A 23,159-nucleotide genomic window follows, 5' to 3' on the forward strand; every position below is an offset into this window, starting at 1 on the left:
TGATTGGTGATCGGAGGGTGATGAGGGTCAACTCCTCTGGCTGAGGCATCAGGCCTGGGTGGGGGGCGGAGCCGGGGATTGGGGGGATATGATGGTCCCCTTGCCCAGGCCTGAAGCCTGGGTTAGAGGCGTCAGGCTTGAGCTGGGGGTGGAGCAAGCGATCAGAGGGAGATGGGGGTCCCCTGCCCAGGCATGATTCCTGGGCCAGAGGCCTCAGGCCTGGGCGGGGGCCAGAGCCAGTGATCGGGGGGAGATGGGGGTCCCCTGTCCAAGCCTGACACCTCTGGCGGAGGCGTCAGGCCTGGGCAAGGGGCCGATCAGGCGATCGGAGGGTGATGGGGGTCAACGCCTGAGGGCTCCCAGTATGTGAGAGGGGGCAGGCTGGGCTGAGGGACACTCCCCCGCCCCCCCCCACACACACCCAGTGCACGAATTTTGTGCACCGGGCCCCTAGTAACTAGATAAAAATACTTCAATACATTTAGTATATTATTATTGCTGTATAAATAACAGACAATATTTTGACATTCAAGGGAAGTAGAAACTACTTTAGGCTGGGTTAAGAAAAATCTTATAGTGCTAGTAGCATTTGAGCTAGATCTTGAAGCATTGGTTGGATCTAGATAACTCAAGAAAATGATGTAGAATTCTTAGAGAGAATAGCAATCCTTTTTGTACTTCTGTTCGGGGAAATATATTGAAAAGTCTGGCCCTGGCTGGTGTGACTCGATTGCGTGGCGTCCCCTGCACCAAAGGTAGCCACTTGGATTCCTAGTCAGGGCACATGCCCGAATGTAAGCCCAATCCCCTGGTAGGAGGTATGTAAGAGGCAGCTGATGGGTATTTCACTCTCACATCGATATTTCACTTTCCTTCTCCCTTCCTCTCTCTAAAAACCAATATAAAATCTTTTTAAAAATTACAAAAAAATATACTGAAAAGTCTGGATTTGCAATAAAATAATGTGTAATTCACATGTTCAAATATATGCAGCATGTGCAGAAAAAACAAAAGAATGTATATACTTTATAAAAATTAAGCATTTTGTTTAAGAACTATTCATACTTAAGAACTGTTTGTGAAATCATATATTTGCTTTTGTTTTCTATTTAATGTTATGTGAATGTTAGCATTTTTTACAACATGAAGGTAGTTTCTAAGAACGAAACTTTTTATATGATAATTTTCCTGTGGGAAGTAAGACTTTCTCATATACTTCCCATCATTGTCCAGGAATCATATTTTAGATTAAGTGTTTCCTGTTTTGCTCTGTGTCAGACATGTAGGAGGCTACTATAGTTGTAGATGAGAGGTAATGAGAAACCAGAGAATAATGGCAAAGCAAACAGTGAGGAGAGAGATGTGAAGGGTGATTTTCAAGGTGGGGTTTATTAGATTAATGGAATCATGTTTTTTGCCTCCCTTTAATAATAGATGATTCTGAGATTTTGAGCCTAGATGACTGAGAATATTGTGTAGTTAATTTTTTAAAAAAAATTTTATTTTATTATTATTTTTTTAAAATATATTTTATTGATTTTTTTACAGAGAGGAAGGGAGAGGGATAGAGAGTTAGAAACATCAATGAGCGAGAAGCATGGATCAGCTGCCTCCTGCACACCCCCTACTGGGGATGTGCCCTCAGCCAAGGTACATGCCCTTGACTAGAATCGAACCTGGGACCCTTGAGTCCGCAGGCCAACTCTCTATCCACTGAGCCAAACCAGTTAGGGCGAGAATATTGTGTAGTTAAAAGAGATGAAGAGTACAGATATTTGAGTTATATTTTGGGTATATTTAATTTGAAGATTTGGCAGCATGTTCAAAGGTAGGGATCTAGGGAAATATGGGATTGGAATTTTGGAACAAGATCAGAGTTGGTAAAATCTATGAGTTCACATAGAGAAAAAAGAAAAAGAACAACTAAGCAAAATGTAATTTAATCTAATTTATGGTGACTAGCAGAAGCTTTAATAATTACTAAGTTAAAGCATCTTTCTGTTCAGAGACTTTGTAGTCTTGGATATTTTTGTGTTCTCTAATTTTTGGACCTGTTGCTAGATGGCAGTAGTAATCAATGCCAAGGGCTAAGCAGCTTAAGTCTAAGCTAAGCATTTTCATATGTTAAAGTTACAATCGACAGTATTATTTCTAGTTCTTTTTATCCTTTATATCAGCTTTATAAAATAAATGTGAAAATTTTTTTCTCTTAATATCTTTTGCTGGGTGGTTCAAAAATTATGACTTTTCTTGGTTATTTCTCTGATGTCAGGATCTTTCACTGTGTTCAGAAGAGAGGAAATGAGTTTAGAACTTAACTAGATTCAGATCTTCCCACGAAATGGCACAAAGTGGTTAAAAGCTGGTATGTCCTACTGTATCTTTACATGAGTATAAAGCTACAAAAATTTATGTTTAAGGGTTTTCCCACTGTTTTGATTTCTATTTCAGCAGATCCCTTTTGGATATTCACCTAATTTGGAGTATTAAGTAGTAAATCTACTTCAAAATGTAAAAGAAAGTGTCCAACTATCAAATTAAAAAATATAAAATATTGCCTTATTATATGAGATATGTAGACATTTTTATAAGCTGTCCATTGTCAGGAAGCCTTATTTTGTCATTAATCTTATTTCAGTCTCTGGTTATATATTAAAGCATCTTTCTATTTGGTGACAATATAATCCTATATAATAAAAGGCTAATATGCAAATCGACCAAACGGTGGAACAATCAGTCGCTGTGATGCTCACGGACCACCAGGGGGCAGAAGTTCAACGCAGGAGCTGCCCCCTGGTGGTCAGTGCTCTCCCACAGGGGGAGCGCAGCTCAGCCAGAAGTTGGGCTCATGGCTGGCGAGCATAGCAGCGGTGGCGGGGAGCCTCTCCCGCCTCCGTGGCAGCGCTAAGGATGTCTGACTGCCCCCAAGGGCTCCTGGACTGTGAGAAGGCGCAGATTGGGCAGAGGGGACCCCTGCCCCCCAAGTGCACGAATTGCATGCACCAGGCATTTAGTGTTTATATATTTCTCTCTTACGGTTAACAGTATGGGGTATGTAGGTGTATTATAGATATACATTAGATTTTATACCTAATAGTATATTCTACAAGTTTATTATTTGACTAGGGGCCTGGTGCACGGATTCGTGCACCGGTGGGGTCCTTCTGCCTGGCCTGCAGGGATCGGGATGAAACCGGCTCTCCAACATCCTCCGAGGGGTCCCGGATTGCGAGAGGGCACAGGCCAAGCTGAAGGACCCCACGGGTGCATGATCAGGGTCAGGGAGGACCGTGGGAGGACTCTAGGGCGTGTCTGGCTCCTCTCACCCAGTCCCGATTGGCCAGACCCCAGCAGCAAACTAATCTACCAGTCGGAGTATCCGCCCCTGGTGATCAGTGCATGTCATAACGACTGGTCGATCAGTTGGGCACTTAGCATATTACGCTTTTATTGTGTAGGATGCTAGTGTATTTCTTTGAAATTCTCTGTGCTGACACTTGTCTTTTTTTGTGTGTGTGTGGGTCAGGCATCATTCTGAGCATTTAATATGTAGTAATCAATTTATTCATTATAACAACCATGTGAGGTTGGAACTATTATCTCCTGCTTTAAGAATGGGAAGGTGATGGGTTGGTAGAATTAGAATCAACATCATTAAAATGTCCATACTACCCAAGGCAATCTACAGACTCAATGCAATCCCTATTAAAATACCAACAGCCTATTTCACAGGTCTAGAACAAATACTCCAAAAATTTATATGGCATAAAAAAGACCCCAAGTAGCTGCAGCAATCTTGAGAAAGAAAAATAAAGTTGGAGGAATTACAATACCAGATTTCAAGTTATACTACAAAAGACACCGTAATCAGAACAGCCTGGTACTGGCACAAGAATAGGCATATAGATCAATGGAACAGAACAGAGACCCCAGAAATCAACCCAAGCCATTCATTATGCTCAATTAATATTTGACAAAGGAGGCAAGAGCATACAGTGGAGTCAAGACAGTCTCTTCACCCTGTTATTTGCAGATTCTTAATATTTCCTACAACTTTTGTGATATTATACTGTGTTAGTACAGTTTTGGTAATATATTTAAAATCTTTTTTCTTGAAATATTAATATTTATTGCATGTAATATATTTAAAATAGTTTTTCTTGAAATATTAAAGTTTATTGCATGTAACATTAAAAAAAATGAGTCTTTTCAATAAATGGTGTTGGGAAAATTGTACAGATACATGCAAAAAATTGAAACTAGACCACCAGCTTACACCATACACAAGAACAAACTCAACATGGATAAATGACTTAAATGTAAGTTGGGAAACCATAAAAATCCTAGAAGAAATCATAGGCAGCAAAACCTCAGACATCTCTCATAGCAATATGTTTATTGATACATCTGCTAAGGCAAAGGAAACTAAGGAGAAAATAAACAAATGGGACTACATAAAAATAAAAAGCTTCTGCACAACAAAAGAAGCCATTAACAAAATGAAAAGGAGCCCAATGTATGAGAGAACATATTTGGCAATGATACATCTGCTAAAGGGTTAATATCCAAAACATATAAGGAACTCACATAACTTAACAGAAGAAAGACAAACAATCCAATTAAAAAATAGGCAAAGGACCTAAATAGACACTTCTCCAAAGTGGACATACAGATGGCCAAAAGATGCATGAAAAAATGCCCAAAGTCACTGATCATCAGAGAGATGCAAATTAAAACGACAGTGAGGTATCACCTCACACCTGTCAGAATGGCTACCATCAACAAATGACAAGTGCTGGCGAGGATGTGGAGAAAAGGGAACCCTAGTACACTGCTAGTGAGAATGCAGACTGGTACAGCCATTATGGAAAACAGTATGGAATTTTCTCAAAAAATTAAATATGGACCTGCCATTTGACCCAGTGATCCCACTTCTAGGAATATATCCTAAGAAACCCGAAACACCAATCAGAAAGAATGTATGCACCCCTATGTTCATAGCGGCACAATTTACAATAGCTAAGATCTGGAAACAGCCCAAGTGCCCATCAGTAGATGAGTGGATAAAAAAAGCTGTGGTACATATTTACCATGGAATACTATGCAGCAGTAAAAAAGAAGAATCTCTTAACTTGGAGACAGCATGGAGGTACCTGGAGAGTATCGTGCTAAGTGAAATAAGTCAGAGAAAGATAAGTATCACATGATCTCATATGTGGAATCTAAGTAAAAATAAACTGATGAACAGAATGGATCCAGAGATGTGGAAGCATGGAACAGAGTGCTGAACCTCGGAGGGAAGGCTGAGGAATGTGGGTAGGTGGGAGGTAATCAACCAAGGACCTTATATGCATAGCCCAGGGACACAGATGAGGCCAAGCATATATGGGGCGGTGAGGACATGGTGGGGAGGGGTGGAGACGGAGACAGGCTGGAGGAGGTCAATGGGGGGAAAGGGACATATTTAATACTTGTAACAATAAAGAATTATTTTAAAAAAGAATGAGAAGCTGAGCCTGGCTAATGCGACTCAGTGATTGAGCTTCGACCCATGCACCTCTGGTTCTATTCTATTCTGGTCAGAGCACATGCCTGGGTTGCAGGCTCTGTCCCTAGCAGGGGGCATGCAGGAGGCAGCTGATCAGTGTTTCTCATCTCTCATCAATGTCTCTATCTCTCTAAAAATCAGTGAAAATATTCCCTAGCCGGTTTGGCTTAGTGGACCAAAGGATCCCGGATTCAATTCCAGTCAAGGCACGTACGTACCTCGGTTGCAGGCTCCATCCCGGCCCCAGTCAGGGCGTGTGAGAGAGGCAACCAATTGATGTGTCTCTCTCACATTGATATTGACTGTCTCTCCCCCTCCACTCTCTCTAAAAACAAAATTAGTGGAAGAATATCCTCAGGTGAGGATTAACAAAACAAAAACAGCAAATGCAAATCAATAAAAATATATTTTTTAAAATAATAGATAGCTGAAACATAGCTATCAAAGCCAGGAGTTTAACCCTAGCAGTCTGGTTATATACCCATTTTCTAAATAGGTAGTTCACCATGAAATACCTATTTTTCTAATCCTTAATTTCCTCATCTAAAAAGCAGTCCCGCCGAAACCGGTTTGGCTCAGTGGATGGAGCGTCGGCCTGCGGACTGAAAAGTCCCAGGTTCGATTCCAGTCAAGGGCATGTACCTGGTTTGTGGGCACATCCCCAGTGGGAGATGTGCAGGAGGCAGCTGATCGATGTTTCTCTCTCATCGATGTTTCTAACTCTCTATCTCTCTCCCGTCCTCTCTGTAAAAAATCAATAAAATATATTTTAAAAAATAAAAATAAAAAAATAAAAAATAAATAAAAAGCAGTCCTAAAATAAAAACCCTAGGTTGTGGGTTCTGTCTCCAACTGATTGGTGTTTCTCACATCAATGTTTCTCTATCTCCCTCCTCTCTCTCTCAAATCAATAAAGCATATTCTCAGGTGAGAATTAAAAAAAAAAAACACATTTTGTGGTTTGTGTAGGTTACACATACTTGAACTTGTCAAAGCTACCTTCAAATAAGATGATGCCATTTATGTTGTAAGAACCTTGCAACATTTTCTATTTCCTCCCTCCCATCTTCTATTTCTGTCATATATTTTACTTTTAATAACCCCTCAATATGTGATTACTATTTTTGCCTTAAACACTCAATTATTTTTTAAGGATTTTTTTTTTTTGTCCACAGAAATGTATTACTAAAAATAAAGCAGGTGAAGTTTTTCTCAGGGAAAAAAAAAACTGTCACCATGGGAACCTCCACTAAAAATTGTGTTAATTTAATATCCTCTTCACTTCTGAACTGCTGCCTCCTTTCATATATTTTAAGTTTTAGTTTAAGTTAAAAATCATCATGATTCCCAGCCGGTGTGGCTCAGTGGTTGAGTGGTGATTCGATTCCAGGTCAGTGTACATGCCCAGGTTTGGGGCTTGATCCCCCATCAGGGGGCGTGTAGGAGGCAGCTGATGGGTCAACGTTGATGTTTCTATCTCTCCCTCTCCTTTTCTCTTTCTAAAATAAATACAAATATTTTTTTTAAATCAGCATGATGAAAATGTGCCGGGCCGGGGTCCAACCCCAGCAGGTCCAGGGGTTCCCAAAGGCGTAGACGGAGTCGGCGAAGAAGGAAAGACACGGAGACAGTGTTCAGTTGATCAGCAGCCTAGCCAGGATCTCCAGCCAAGTTCTGGTCTGGATCTCCAGAGAGGTTCTGGTTAGGATCTCCAGCCAGGTTCTGTCCAGGTTCTCCAGCCAGGTTCAGTCACAAGGTTCTAGTCTGGCTCTCTTGCCATGTTCTATAATCAGGTTCAGTCCAGGATCTTTTGCCATGTTCTCTCCAGCGAAGTTCTTCTGTCTCTAGAGAACGTTCTGTGTAGGTTCTGTGCCTAGGTTCTGTCTTCTTAGTTCTGTCTCCTAAGTTCTGTCTCTTTCTGTCTTGTTACATCTGTATTTATATCAGTTGATTCAATCCTATCAATCTCTATTACAAAGGTTAGGGCGTTTCTTATCTCCATTCCAGGGAGTAAAGATTATGTAGCTTAAGCATGATTGTTCGTAGTTAAAGTGATTAATTACCCACCTGGCACTTAGTTAAGAGGTTTTATTCCCTCCCTAACTTCAGGGGAAAATCCCTACCTGGGGAAACAACCTTTCTCAGAGACCTTGGTTAAAACACACAGTGCCAAGAAGGTGAGCAAACATATCAAGAACAGTATGCCATATATGCCAGGTCCCTTGAAACAGCAAGGATGGACCGGCTCCCGGCAAAAATGAAGTGACATCTGATCCCTTGTTCAAGATTGCATTGGGCTACACTACAGTGGATACTTCAAGTGCTGTAGGTGATTGTCTGCCAAGGGTTCACGTGGGTGGTGGCTTTCACACAAAGTATTTTCAAGTTTCATCCATGTTGTAGTACATTTCCTTTTTTTAAATTTTTCTTTTGTTGACACTATTACAGATATTGCCCCACCCCTGCCTTTGACTTTTATGGCAAATCATATTCCCTTATCTGCCTATCTACCATATATTGTTTATCCATTTATTAAAGTACTTTTGAGTTGGTTAAACTTTTTTTTGCTGTTATGAGTAATGCTATTCTGAACATTAGTGTACAGATTTTTGCATGTGTATGTTTAACTTTATGAGAAACTGCCAAACTGTTTCTCACAGGGGCTGCTACATTTTATATTACCACCAGCATTGTATACAATTCCAATTTCTTTACATTCTTGCTAACATTTGTTGTTTTGTTTTAGCTTAATTTTTGTTTTGGCTTAGCCAATTTATAGTTAAAGTCCATCATCTCAGTTATCTCTGGGCCTGTTCTGTTCATTGACTCATTTTGACAGTTTGTTGTGTTTTTCTTGCTTGTGTGTGTGTCTCTTTTTTGAAATTGAATTCTGGATATCATGTGTAGAATAATAGTAGAGACTGAGGTAAATAATATTTATCCTTGGAAATGGCCACCTCTGCTTCTGTCAGACTGTTGGTGTTGGATATTGAACAGTCTAATCGCTAAGGGAGCTGACTTTGGTTTTGTTGTTGCTATAGTTACCTTCTGTACACTAGAGACTTGAAATTCCTCAGCAGTGGGCTGTCAATATCTTGTGCTTATATTGGGCCTGGGATGTTGAAGGGTTTTCCTCATTGTTTGTCTTCCACTGTCAACTTTTAGCAGGCCCTACTTATCTGTGCCAAATAGAGGCGTTCTCGTCCTGCTCTTCCTCTTCCACTCTATCCACTGAGCCAATCTGGCTAGGGCAGGCCATGGTTCTTTTTATCTCCCACCCCTTTTCTTTTTATAGTTATTAAAGAGAGCATTTGCTTAGCAATTTTCAAAAGGGTTTACTAAGAATTAGAAAAAGAATTAGTAGTAAACATTACCAATTCAAGAATTGGATTATTCCACATTGTTACTGACTTTGAAATTAAGCATCTGGTGACTGGGGAAGGGTGGTTTCACTGTGTTTGCTTAACCAGCTGGTTGTTATGGAAAGGCAAAGGCAGATCATTGTTCTTGTTGAAAGAAGCTAGGTATTCATAGACTTAATTTAAAGGGTGAGTTTTTGTCCAGTCAGCGTGGCTCAGTGGTTGAGCGTCAACCTATGAACCTGGAGGTCACGGTTCGATTTCTGGTCAGGGCACTTGCCCCGGTTTTGGGTTTGAACCCCAGTAGGGGGCATGCAGGAAGCAGCCAACCAATGATTCTCTCTCTTTGATGTTTCTCTCTCTCGCACCCACTCCCTTTCTCTTTGAAATCAATAAAAATACATATTTAAAAATAAAAATAAAGGGTGAGTTTTGCATGGACGATAATCTCATACCATATAAAAAGGTGTGTGTCATTCCCTCCAAACCCCCACCCCCATTTTCCTTGGTAACAGATTCCTGCACTTTGAAAACTGTGCTTTTTGTAAGAATTTTAGTGTATTTAATGTATGAGATACCATATGTTGCTGCAACCAGTTTCTTGAACATTTATGTGAATAAGAAGAGCATATTCAGACTCACTAAACAGGATTAATTTACAAACTCATTAAGACTCAATCATTAATGAATATGATATTTAAAATTACATTGAAGTTGTAGCAGATGTCAGGTTAGCATACCTTCCACTAAATATTCAGCACTTTCCCCCAAATTAAAAACAAGTGTTGTTTTTTTTCTTTGCAAATGGTTTAAAAGCCAATTCTGGTTAGTTTAAAACACACACAAATTTCTCTGAATTTTTTGATACAAAAGTTTTCTGAGACATGTTTTGCTGAAGTTAAGTTAGTACATGCTTTTAATCTCAAGGTGGTGCTTCTCTTAGGACATACTGGTAATGCATGTGAGTGACTGTTCCTATTTCACTCTTCCCTGAAATACTGATAACCAGATTCCTAAGTTTTACCCATGCAGTTTTGTTTCCGATAAGTTGACTTTAGATATGCTTGATAACTAATAAGCTTCTTTAATATTCAGTATGGAGCTTTTCTGGCTACCATTGGATTTTTCAAATTTGCCACTAACTTTGCTACTAGCACATGGCATTAGATAGTAGCTACTGCTTCCAGGTGTTCTGCTATACACCCTACTCCCCCTTTTTAAAGAAAGTATGAAATATGCTTCTTATACCGGTAACTTAATCTACTCCTATTTTTTTAAATATATTTTTATTGATTTCAGAGAGGGAGGGAGTGGGAGAGAGAGATAGAACCATCAATGATGAAGGAGAATCATCGATCAGCTGCCTCCCGCACACCTCACACTGGGGATCTACCCGCAACCCGGGCATGTGCCCTGATTGGGAAACGAACCGTGACCTCCTGGTTCATAGGTCGATGCTCAACCACTAAGCCACACCGGCCAGGCAAGAATTTGTAGTTTTAAGAATAGGAATATGAAATTAAATAAAATAAAGGCATATTGAATGAAAACATGTTAGAAAGGAAGTTAATATTTGTTGCTTATTTTCTTTATGCCAAGAATTGTGCCCTCTACATAATTCTGTTCTATATTCCTGTATCATACTCTGATTACCTCTGTCCTTGTGTCTGCCACCCTATAATTGTTTACTGGTCTAACTCCCATCTTCTTGACAGCAAATATGTTTTTCACACCGCATCATCAGCATTTAGCACATAGCACATAGTATTTTGTCATAATAAGCACTCATATTGTGTTAATTTTTATTCCCACTTTAAAGATGAGAAAACAAGCTTAGAGAGGTTAGGCAATTTGTACAATGATGACTTTGCTAGTTTGTGGTAGAACAAGGGATTGAAATTGGGGTGTTTCTTAAACCTAGTGCCCTTTTTACTTTTTAAAGATATTTTAATTGCCCTTGACCAGAATCAAACCTGGGACCCTTCACTCCGCAGGCTGATGCTCTATCTGCTGAGCCAAACCGGTTAGGGCTATAAATGCATTTTTAAAATATCCAAAAACTTAATAGATTGAGTTTCAGATTGAGTTTTAAAATATTGTATCATTTCAGTGGTTTGTTATTGTTGTTTTTTATTTTGTTGATGTCTTTAGAATCAGGAAATTCTACAATTATTACTGAGCATAGATTTTTATAGTCTTCTGAAAATTCCTTTGTGTATATCATTTTTCTTTTATTTTGGAACAAAAACAACTAAAAAAAGTGGGGAGGAGAGGATATAAGCTCTAAAGGAAACAAAATATTCTCTTTTTTTTTTAAATATATTTTATTGATTTTTTACAGAGAGGAAGGGAGAGAGAGAGAGAGAGCCAGAAACATCGATGGGAGAGAAACATCGATCAGCCGCCTCCTGCACATCGCCCACTGGGGATGTGCCCGCAACCCAGGTACATGCCCCTGACTGGAATCGAACCTGGGACCCCTCAGTCCACAGGCCGACGCTCCATTCACTGAGCCGAACTGGTTTTGGCAAGGAAACAAAATATTAAAGTCCCTCTTTAATGTGAATGAAATTTGGCTTTTTAAAGTATGCTCTCTAAATTTTTCTTTGTAGGAGCCTCTATATTAAGTCAGTACTTGATTATATACCCAAGGACTTTATTTGATTATCCCTAACTAGTTAGGGTGATTCTGGTTGCATTAACAAAAACTGTGCTGCAAATGACTTAAGTAGTCAGAAAATGTGGAATCTCATAACCGTGGGATAAAGGTTCTTTCCATCAGTTGGATTGGGTTCACTTTAGAATTAATGTTCTACATCTGAACAAATTGTAGTTGGGAAGGGAATACATACATGGATTAGCAAAAATGCAAGGTTTCTAAACCAAATTACTGGTTACAAGAGATGGAATTACTGTGATTGGTTTTGGCTAATCAGGATCTGCCCTTGGAACTGGGGTCAAAGTCCTAAAATTTTGTCGATGCCACAAAGAGTGGGGAGAGGGGAGTGAATCGGAGGGGTTTCATCACACTGTCCACTGGAGTTTCTTAATTGCCCTTCAAAAAAAAATGTGATGTAGCCTTAGCTCGTTTGGCTCAGTGGATAGAGCGTCGGCCTACGGACTGAAGGGTCCTGAATTTGATTCTGGTCATGGGCACATGCCCAGGTTTCGGGCTCGATTCCCAGTAGGGGATGTGCAGGAGGCAACCGATCATTGATGTTTCCATACCCCACTCCTCTCTCCCATCCTCTCTGAAATCAATAAAAAAATTTTTTTTTAAATGGGATGTATAAATTGACTTCCTGTCTTGCGGAATATAATTGTTCAAACAGGGTGATGGAAGCATAAGGGTTTCTTTTACTATTCTCTGCTCCATACAAATTCCATAATAAAAAGTTTAAAAGAAAGCTAAGTGGGGCACAAGAAAATAGAGTGTTGGTTGTTTATGGCAACATTTTTCTAGGTTGGTGTTTTTCCAATCATCATGCTCAATTTCTTCTCTGCTTATATGTAGAATTAACATATAATTCTTCCTCTCGAAGCCTAATATGGATATACCTTAATTAAAGTTGACACTAATACTTTAGTACTTACATAGAAGAGCAATAGCATGGTATTGGAATGGACACAGCTTCACAGGTTTTGAAGTTACAGCTTGGGTTTCAAACCAGATTCCCCTGTGTCCTCCCATTAGTAGTTATGAGATCACTGCAAGTTACCCCGTTTCTCTGAACTGCAATTTCTTCTCTAAGATGGGGATAACAATACCTATCTCATAGGGTTAAATGATTAGGATAAAAAAATTAAATAAGTTTCTAGCATATAGCCTAGCATTTGTTGAACTCCAATTATGGTTATTTTCTTCTCTGTGAGGCTCAATTATCCTAGCCCAATTTGATAGACGTGGTAGCATTATTATAGTTGAGTTATAAGTGCGGATTGTGAAGTTATTAGAGCCCATCCCTGTATGTCTTTTCCCATTAACCATCTCCTACATTTGCGACATTTGCTGGACCTCTGCCTTTCACAATCATCACAGCTAGTTTCTTAAGGTCAATGGGCAATATTAAGTTTTAGCTGTGGGGAATTAGGTTTTTTGGCCCAAGTCTAATAAATTATCTCAATAGTTTAAAAATATAATTGTGTATGATGCTTATGCTGTCAACTCTCAAATATGGTGAACATTTATGCCTGAAAAGTAGAAATATACCTATTTCTAAGAATACTGCTCATTTCTGATTTTATAAAATAATATGTAGGAGACTTTTACTATTGTGCCTTTTGTAATCAGTAGTTTCTAAATAGGTGTAAAGTGTATGTTATTTTCTTTTAATACTTTTTTGTCCCTTATTTATGTGGGGGAAAAGCTACTTATTCATTATGGAATTATTTAAGCTAGGCTGTCCTTCAGATTTCATATTCAAACTTAGCCAGTTCAGCAATAAGAGCAATACCTAGTTGCAGCTAGATGTGTTTAGGATGTACTTTATATGCAGAAAGAATATTTTACTGGGTTTATTTTCATAGGAAGTAAAGTAACATTTTGATTGATAAAAAATAACAAATCTTTTTAAAGCCAAAGCCACAAGAGGAATTCATAATTATGTTTAGGAACTTGCTATTAGGTAATCAACTTTTAATTATATAAGGACAGTTACTCAGATAAGAGGTTAGTTAGCAATTTCCATCTAGTGTATTGCAAGATGGCGGTTCACCAGGAGTATCCTCACCCTCTTGAAGGTTATCCTAAGGTGTTTGTTTTAGGGTGTCTTTCTAACATCTCACATCTGCATTAAATTCAGACATGGGAATTGTGTATCCCAGTAAGAACCACAGCAGCAGTCGTGGCTCAGTGCCAGGGCACTGCTTGAGGTTCTGCTATGTCCTGATCTGCACTAGGTGGGTCAGGATGAGAGAATTTTTCTGCCTCCATTCTCAGAACAATTGGGTTCATATTTAAATTGGTTATGATTGCTTGCTACATTCTCTAATTCAAGGACAAAGAATTTATTTTAATGAAGAAAAATTCCTTTTAACCGAGCAAACTATCATAGCTTTATACTTGACTCAACTTCCTGTATCTGGGCCTCACTGTCTGAACTCGGTGTTGGGGCAGTAAGAACTGCAGTGTTTCACCCACATATAATTAAGGAGGTAGTGGCAGTAATTCCCCTTTCTTTTTTATTCATTCCTTTCTCTTTTAGATTATCTTCATTTCTCTTCTTTTCTCCTCTCTACTCTGCTTTAGTACTCTTTTCTGTTCATATCTTTTTGTATCCTTTTTAATGTGTGTGTGTGTGTGTGTTGACAGAAGAAAGGCACTCTCCATGTCCTCATCTCTCACTAATCTGTTGAGATCTAGAATGCTAACCAAGCTTTTTTAAATACATCTAACAAAGAAAAAGTAAGATAAAAATTATGGTTACTCTTTTTTTTTTTTTTTAAATATATTTTATTGATTTTTTACAGAGAGGAAGGGAGAGAGATAGAGAGTCAGAAACATCGATGAGAGAGAAACATCGATCAGCTGCCTCCCGCACATTCCCCACTGGGGAAGTGCCCGCAACCCAGGTACATGCCCTTGACCGGAATCGAACCTGGGACCCCCAGTCCGCAGGCCGACGCTCTATCCGCTGAGCCAGACCGGCTTTGGCAATTATGGTTACTCTTATTTGCTCTCTGCATATGTTTTTGTTAGGTTGAACCATATGAAGTTGTCAATATTTTTTTGATCCACAGACACAGATTTAACCTAATACTTCTCTAAGCAACCTTTAGCTATAAGTAGGATTTGGAAATTTACCAAAATGGAAAAAATTGAGAAGTTTACTTTTTTATTTGTTTGTTTTGTTAAGGGAAGGCTTGGGGGCGGGGGGGCATAAGTAATGAGTTTATTTTGTGGTGTAGGGGGACACGTTCAAGGAGAAGTGAATGTCTAGTAGAGATTTGTAAACAGGATTTTTAAATAGAGAGATGAGATCATTGGCATATAGGTGGCACTTGAATATGAATATGAATGAGGTTACCCCGTGAGAGTGTAGTGAGAAGAAAAGACAGCCTATGGCTTCTCTTGCACACTGGGAAGTGGATCATGCAAGTCAAACTCAGATGAGGGCTATACATAGAAGTAAAAGTGTATTCATCATTTTTGAATGATTCAGTAGTATGTAAAATTAAGCATTAACTATATGGCCTTGGAAGTTTTAGTTCAGATATTACTCACTTGCATACTAATGTGTTTAAACATAGGCTAGAAGTTTTCGTGTTTCCCCATAAGAGATTAAAATGTATCTGTGGAAGAATATAAGCTCTATGGCTTGAGTATTGGGGGACATACCCTCCTTACCTCTGACATCTTGTTTATTTCTTTTTTTCTCTCTTTCTGTACTTCATTTAAACAGTGTATCACGTGGACATCCATTGTATTGTTACCATTGCTACAGTCCTGAAGTGCTAGTTTGCTGTGCCATTCTGTCTGAGGTCCTGCCTCATCAATCACCAGAATCCTTTGAATTAAAGTCTTGCAGGACTATTTCAATGTGAAACACTTTCCAGGCAACAAAATGAAGGGAAGGAGTCTAGTACTACTGTCCTGCTTGGGTATAACAGTTTGTAGGCATAGTCCTATAAGTTACTATTAGCTTAAAGGCCACATTAAACTATCTTATTGTTTAAAATTCTCATTAGTCTGATTTTCCATATGCAGAGATCAGATGGAAGCAGTAGCAAAGAATTGTGGGTTTTAAAAAAATAATCTCATATTAACATTTACCCACTTATTGACCTCCTTTGCAATGTCTCTCTCTGTGCCTTTCTCCCTGCAATGTATCTCTCTGTACCTTTCTCCCATAGTAACATCTCCCTCTGACTATCTTCTGCTCCATGGATTTAAAAGGATACTGGTGATCGATTACATTGGACCCACCAAGATAATCCAGAATAATCTCCCCCTTTTATTTATTTTTTTAAAGGGAGATTTTTTTTTTTAAATTGAGTTTTAGAGACAGAGGGGAAGGGAGAGAGACAGGGAGAAACATTAATCGGCTGCTTCCTGCACACCCTCTCCTGGGGATCAAGCATGTAACCCAGGCATGTGCCCTGACCAGAATCTAACTGCAACCTCTTGGTGCACAGAACGAAGCCCTACCAACTGGACCACCCTGGCCAGAGCTAATCTCTCCCTTTTAAAGTTGACCAATTAGTAACCTTAATTCCATCTGCAACCTCAATTCCCCCTTTTTAAAAAAAAACATTTTTTTATTGATTTTGTTGTTATTAATCCTCATCTGAGGATATTTTTCCATTGTTTCCTAGTGAGAGTGGAAGGGAGGAGGAGGGACAGAGAGAGAGAAACATCAATGTGAGAGAGACACATTGATTGATTGATTGATTGCTTCCCACATGCACCCCAATTGAGGCTGCAACCGAGGTATATCTCCTTGACTGGAATCGAACCCAGGACCCTTTAGTCTGAGGGTCGATGCTATATCCACTAAGCCAAATCAGCTAGAGCTGTTTTTATTCATTTTTAGAGAGAGAGGAAGGAAACAGGATAGAGAGAGAAACACATCAATGAGAGAAGCATCAGTTGGCTGCTTCCTGCACGACCCCTACTGGGGATTGAGCCCACAACCTGGGCCATGTGCCTAGGAATTGAACCCATGACCTCTTGGTTCATAAGTCGACACCCAGCCACTGAGCCACACTGGCTAGGCTCAATTCCCTTTTGCCATGTAACCGAACATAGTTACAGGTTCCAGGGATTAAGGTATAGATCTCTTTGGGGCGACCATTTTTTCTGCATACACACTTATTTTAGGTTCTAAAGTTGTATAAGGCAGCTGGGACCAGGTGTAGATGAATCCGAAGTAGAGATCCTAACTAATGCTGAGGAATTTGAATAGGACCAATAGTTGGGTTTGAGCTAAAAACCAATTACTCAGCAGTATATGTACCTGTTTGTAAACTCTCTTACTAGCATAAAGTATATGTATGTAGTAGATTTGGTGTTCAAGAGAGAATTAGAAGGAGGTAAATTATTTTTGGTTACATCATGGTAGGGAAATGATTACAATATTAAAATCGATTTTATTTCTGTTTTATGTCATCCTTCAGAAGGAAATGTTCTTGATTTAATTTACAATTTTAGAGAAGCTGTGGATTTAATTTTAATTTTTATATTTTTATTACAGGTATTTACTACCCTTAGATGCCACTCCTATTATGGAGAAGATTGAAGAGCAATTTGCTAATCTGAACATTGTTAAACGTTCCTCAGGAACTGAAGAGCCTACTTATCTGCTTGGCATAGACACATCCAAGACTGTACCAGCAGAAAAAGGAAGCTTGGTTGCTGTTTTATGTTCTAATGGGTTAATCAGAATATATGATAAAGAAAGGTTAAACATAGTACGAGAATTTAGTGGACATCCTGGACATCTTAATGGCGTCAAATTTGCAAATTCTTGTGACATTGTATATTCGTCATGTACCGATAGCACAATAAAATGTTGGGATGCTCGATTAACCAGTGAAAAACCTGTCCAGCTTTTCAAGGGTTATCCTTCAAATATATTTATCAGTTTTGATATCAGCTGTAATGATCATGTCATTTGTGCTGGTACAGAAAAAGTTGATGATGATGCATTGTTGGTATTTTGGGATGCAAGAATTAATTCTCAAGATGTGTCTACCACTAAAGACCCACTTGGTGCATACTCAGAAACACATAGTGATGATATCACTCAAGTATGTTTCCATCCCAGCAATCCCAACATGGTAGTCTCAGGTTCCACAGATGGCTTGGTAAATGTATTTGATATTAGTGCTGATAATGAAGAAGATGCACTGGTTACAACTTGTAACTCAGTTTCATCAGTTAGCTATATTGGTTGGTCTGGGAAAGATTATAAACAGATATACTGCATGACACATGATGAAGGGTTTTATTGGTGGGATCTTAATCATCTGGATACTGATGAACCAATTACATGTTTGAGCATCCAGGATGTCAGAGAAGTAATGAATTTGAAAGGAGGTGTTTTGGACTATTTGATTGGTGGCCTATATCATGAAAAGATGGACAAATTATTTATTGTTGGAGGAACAAACACAGGAGTTATTCACTTAATGAGCTGTACTACATCAGGATTGAGCCATGTGACCAGCCTTCAGGGAGGGCATGCTGCTACAGTCCGCTCTTTCTTTTGGAATATGCAGGATGATTCTCTGCTGACTGGAGGAGAAGATGCACAGTTGTTACTTTGGAAACCAGGAGCAATAGAGAAGAAATTTACAAAGAAAGACAACATGAAAATAGCATCCTCTGTGTACCAGCGAGTTCGAACTCACAGTAATGATTCTTACAAGAGAAGGAAAAAGCAGTGATATTACATTGTGAGTTTACTTGTTAGATTTTATAGTTGCAAATAATTATTTCTGTGTACTACCTGTGGAAGACATGTTTAAAGTTCATATGTAAAAATAAGCCAGTTAGCAAACAGTCCTGGAAAAATGTTGAGAATGGTTTAATTCAATCTTCACGTATTCTAAAATTATTTTTTAAAGGCACCAGTTGACTATGTAATCAGTGAATTGAAAGTAAAATTACTTTCCTCATTTCTAAAACCCATCTGTTGAGTTAGTAAATGTTGGGTTTTAAAAAATAGCTTTGATAAGGACTTTTTAGAAGTAGATGGCTGGTGTGACTTAAAAAACAGGTGGTTTGGGCTGTTTTTTTAAGCTCAATTTTTTACATTTTAAATCTTTATTATTTACAAAACAAATGAGACTTTTCTTCATTTGAGTAGCTCCTACTTGCCTAATACACAAAGGTTACCTTGGAGTATTTAATATAAATTTTCTAATGAGTCTAAATAGAAATAAAATTATTTGATATCTATTTAATGAAAATGCTTAGTAAATATTTGCATCTGTACTTAAATATTGTAGGTTAAACAGTGACAGGTATTTCACTGATGAAAAGGAAATTATTTTGTAAAATTCATTTTGAGACTCAAAGTGAATCTACAAAAATAAAAGTATGACAGCAGAATGGCTTTTTATTTCAAAATACCCTAATATTTTGTGATAAAATTTTCTTCCATAGTGTTTCATTCATAATTTTAAACCTGAATTTTTGTTTGCTGCTGATGAAAGAATCTTCATTATAAAGTTAATTTCTATAAAGGTTTGCTATCTCTTACTATGCTTAATTAAAAATAAAAATATCTTTATAGATTAAATTATTTGCAACAATATTTTTAGAATATTTTATTTTTTGCATTAGAAATATTGTCATGAGAAATACAAATGTTGCCTGGCTCAGTGGTTGAGCGTCAACCTATGAACCAGGAGGTCCCTGATTCCTGGTCAGGGCACATGCCCAAAATCAAAACAAAAAGCTTTAAAAGGGGAAGGGATTATTAAAATGAAGTAATACCAGAGGCTATTCCAGAACCTCACTCTTCAGATTGAAAGGCCCAACAGAGTGTCAAGTGTAATGAATGAAAAAACTCACACCAAGGCATAGCACTATGAAGTTTCAGAACTGTAAAAATAAAGAGAAAACCTTGAAAGTTTCCAAAGAGTGGGGAAAAACAATCACCTAGGAACAAGAATAATGTTAGACACCTTATTAGCAAATCAGGATGACAATGATGGATCAAGGCCTTTAAAGTTCTGAGGACAAATTCCTGCTACCTGAACTTATTACCCTCTGCAAACTCATGAGCAAGTAGATTATAATAAACTAGAGGCCCGATGCACGAAAATCATGCAAGAGCAGGCCTTCCTCCCCCCGCTGCCCGCACCGGCTTCTCTCTGGCACCCGGGACCCGGGCTTCCCTTGCAGCCCCAGCTTCGTCCGGAAGAACATCCAGTCTAATTAGCATATTACACTTTTATTACAGATTTTGAAACATCCCTTGCTAAGTGAACATTTCCTACTTACTCTCAAATTCAGGAACTGAATTTATTTGGACTAAATTTTTATCAGAGTATCCATTGCTCATCAAACTCATTGGCTGAACTGGAGATTGGGGTTTTGGGAGGTATTTGCTTTTCCAATCTATAATTCTGTGACTGGTCAAAGTGTCCTCAAGTGTGAAGTTAAATAATTGTAGCCATACAAAACTTCAGCCCAAACCGGTTTGGCTCAGTGGATAGAGCGTCGGCTTGCGTACTCAAGGGTCCTAGGTTCCATTCCGGTCAAGGGCATGTACCTTGGTTGCAGGCACATCCCCAGCAGGGAGTGTGCAGGAGGCACCTGATTGATGTTTCTCTCTCATCGATGTTTCTAACGCTCTATCCCTCTCCCTTCCTCTCTGTAAAAAATCAATAAAAAATATTTAAAAAGCAAACAAAAACAAAACAAAACAAAAAAAAACTTCAAACTTTTTATACAGCTTTTTTAAAATATATATATTACTGATTTCAGAGAAGAAGGGAGAGTGAGAAAGAGATAGAAACATCAATGATGTGAGAGAAGCATTGATTGGTTGCCTCCTGCACGCCCCACACTGGGATCAAGCCTGCAACCCCAGGCATGTGCAGGGCATTATTGAGCATTATAATGTTATGGAGTTGGAGATAACCTGGATATCCATGCATGGGAGATAGGTTAGGTAAAAATGTGGTGGATGTACAATTCAGTATTTTGCAGTAGTTACTTACAAACCACAGAGGTCCACTTTTTAAAAAAATATATATTGGTTTTTTTACAGAGTGGAAGGGAGAGGGATAGAGAGTTAGAAACATCGATGAGAGAGAAACATCAATCAGCTGCCTCCTGCACACCCCTCACTGGAGATATACGTGCAACCAAGGTACATGCCCTTGACCGGAATCGAACCTGGGACCCTTGAGTCCGCAGGCCGACGCTCTATCCACTGAGCCAAACCGGTTAGGGCCACAGAGGTCCATTTTAACCATATGGCTTGATCATGAAAAAACAGTGCCCAATGAAAACAGTGAGAAACAGTGAGAAAGCATGTGTGGGGAAAGCCATTTATATAAATTTAAAATAACACAAAAATTCATTTTGCAAGAATGTGCAATTATACATATTAATCACCATAGAGTTGTTGCCTGGTAGGGGGAAGAAGGGAATGGAAGTGAGTTTAGAAATAAAAGAGGAAGAGAGGATGAGAGGGAGGAGAGAAAGAGAAGACATGACAAAAATTTCAATAAGAAAAATCATTTTGATAGGATGGTATAACTTGGAGAATTTGAGAACTAATAATAGAAACATGCAAAGGAAAGGGGGTGGGGAATAATTTTAACTCCAAGGGGTAAAGAATTGTATAAGAAATGTAAGCACAGTATGTATTTTATCAAAAGTTGTAAAACTGTATTGCAAGCAGGGAAAGGAAAGGTTGTGCAAATGCGTAATTTTCATCTTCCATAGTATAAAGTGAGCATTCTTTCTATGGATAAATCAAGAACATAGCAATATAAGCATGTTATTTAAAAGCATCTAAGTAAATCACCTGGAAAAACAGCTAAGAATTAAAAGTGGTCCTCCTCCCCCCTCACTACCCCTCTCCCAGAAGATAGAAAGGCGGAAGAGGAGGAGGATGGGGGACTGCTGTTTTTATTGTTCTTTGACCTTTTGGTAGAATACAACCTTGTGGTAGAGTATCAGGATACTTTGGTTGCAAATAACAGCTCAATTCAAATTAACCAAATGAGGAACATATTACCTCACAGAAGTTCAGAAGCGTTTCTAGGGTTTGATTGTTAACAAGAATGCAAATTCTTGCCAGTTTTCTGCTCTGCCAATCTTGTCAGCTTCAAGTTCACAAGATAACTGCAATCATCCAGTGATCATATTCACACTCACCAAAGTCCAATGGAAAAGGGACTTTTTCTTTGCTTGTGCCTCTGCGTAAAATAGTCATGAGCAAGAAAAATTCGATCACTACCAACTGGCCCAATCATGATTCACTGCCTGTGGGGCTGAAGATAACATACGCTCCCCTGAAGCACATGGGTTCAGAGCAGGGTACAAAAAGTAGGTTGGGTTGATGAATAGTTGTTCTACAGGTACTACTTGATTTCAGTTACGTGTATGTGTTACTTCAAAAATATATCTCATTTTGCCCAGCCGGTGTGACTCAGTGGTTGAGCATTGACCTATCAACCAGGAGGTCATGATCAGGGCACATACACAGGTCCCAGGTTGCAGGCTCGATCCCCAGTGGGGAGCATGTAGGAGGCAGCCGATCAATGATTTTCTCTTATCATTGATCTTTCTTTCTTTCTTCCTTTCTCTCTTTCTTTTTCTCTCTCCCTTCCTCTCTGAAATCAATAAAAATATTTTTTAAAAAATGTAAATATGCCCTAACCAGTTTGGCTCAGTGGATAGAGCGTCGGCCTGTGGACTCAAGGGTCCCGGGTTCGATTCCAGTCAGGGGCATGTACCTTGGTTGCGGGCACATTCCCAGTACGGGGTGTGCAGGAGGCAGCTGATCGATGTTTCTCTCTCATCGATGTTTCTAACTCTATCCCTCTCCCTTCCTCTCTGTAAAAAAATCAATAAAATATATATTTAAAAAAAACAAATGTAAATATGGAAAAAATTAAAAGATATATTTTTCATTTTAACATTGAATCAAATAAATAAGATATTTATGAGGTAATAATTAACTTGCATTATTTTACTTTAATCAGTGTGCATTAGATGCAAACTATTCTATCTTTATTGGAATATTGTTTAGAGGGAAGGTAGACAATGATAAAAATTAAAAGGAGAAACTGAAAAATGTGTCTGATGATTTTTGTCCTTTTGGCTAATTTTATGTAATCTTCTGCCACTGCAATCAGCAATGTCAAAATGAATCAATTTACTATTAAATTACTGGCCCATTAGTAAATCCATCTCTCAGATTTGCAACCAACTCTCACTTATCTAGCTTTGAGATTACTTATACATTATGTCTTCTGCACTTTAGTGCTACCTGGGTTTTATGCATTTTACTTCCCATTAGCTTTTTGGATCATGTAGTCAGAATTAAAATCATACCATTTTATAGTCCATTACCCTTCAATTCTTTCACTCTATGCCTAATTCATCAGCCTAAAGAAATTATCCCATTCTCCTTTTTCATAGTTATAGAACCCCCAAATTTTAGGTGGGGAAATGATGCCCAGAATAAAGACTGTATTTCCCAGAGTATTTTACAATTGTTTATTGTTATAAGATTATGTTGGGGTAATGAGATGTAGCCAACATCCTGAACCATGAGGATGAA

The 23,159-nt window shown here is 38.6% G+C and overlaps 1 protein-coding gene across 1 annotated transcript; it reads left to right on the forward strand.

Moving 5' to 3' along the window:
- Nucleotides 1-17,109: 17,109 nt before the first annotated feature.
- WDR89 (WD repeat domain 89) lies at nucleotides 17,110-19,287 on the forward strand. Its single transcript, XM_081090292.1, has one exon. It carries the CDS (start codon nucleotides 17,131-17,133, stop codon nucleotides 18,292-18,294), a length of 1,164 nt encoding a protein of 387 aa, XP_080946418.1. The 5' UTR covers nucleotides 17,110-17,130; the 3' UTR covers nucleotides 18,295-19,287.
- Nucleotides 19,288-23,159: the final 3,872 nt, after the last annotated feature.

The sequence above is a fragment of the Myotis nattereri genome (assembly GCF_964212035.1).
Source record: "Myotis nattereri genome assembly, chromosome: 1".
Taxonomy (NCBI): domain Eukaryota; kingdom Metazoa; phylum Chordata; class Mammalia; order Chiroptera; family Vespertilionidae; genus Myotis; species Myotis nattereri.

What these genes read in the sequence shown, in the direction of transcription:
- WDR89 (XM_081090292.1), top strand. Translation starts at nt 17,131, where the DNA reads ATGGAGAAGATTGAAGAGCAATTTGCTAATCTGAACATTGTTAAACGT.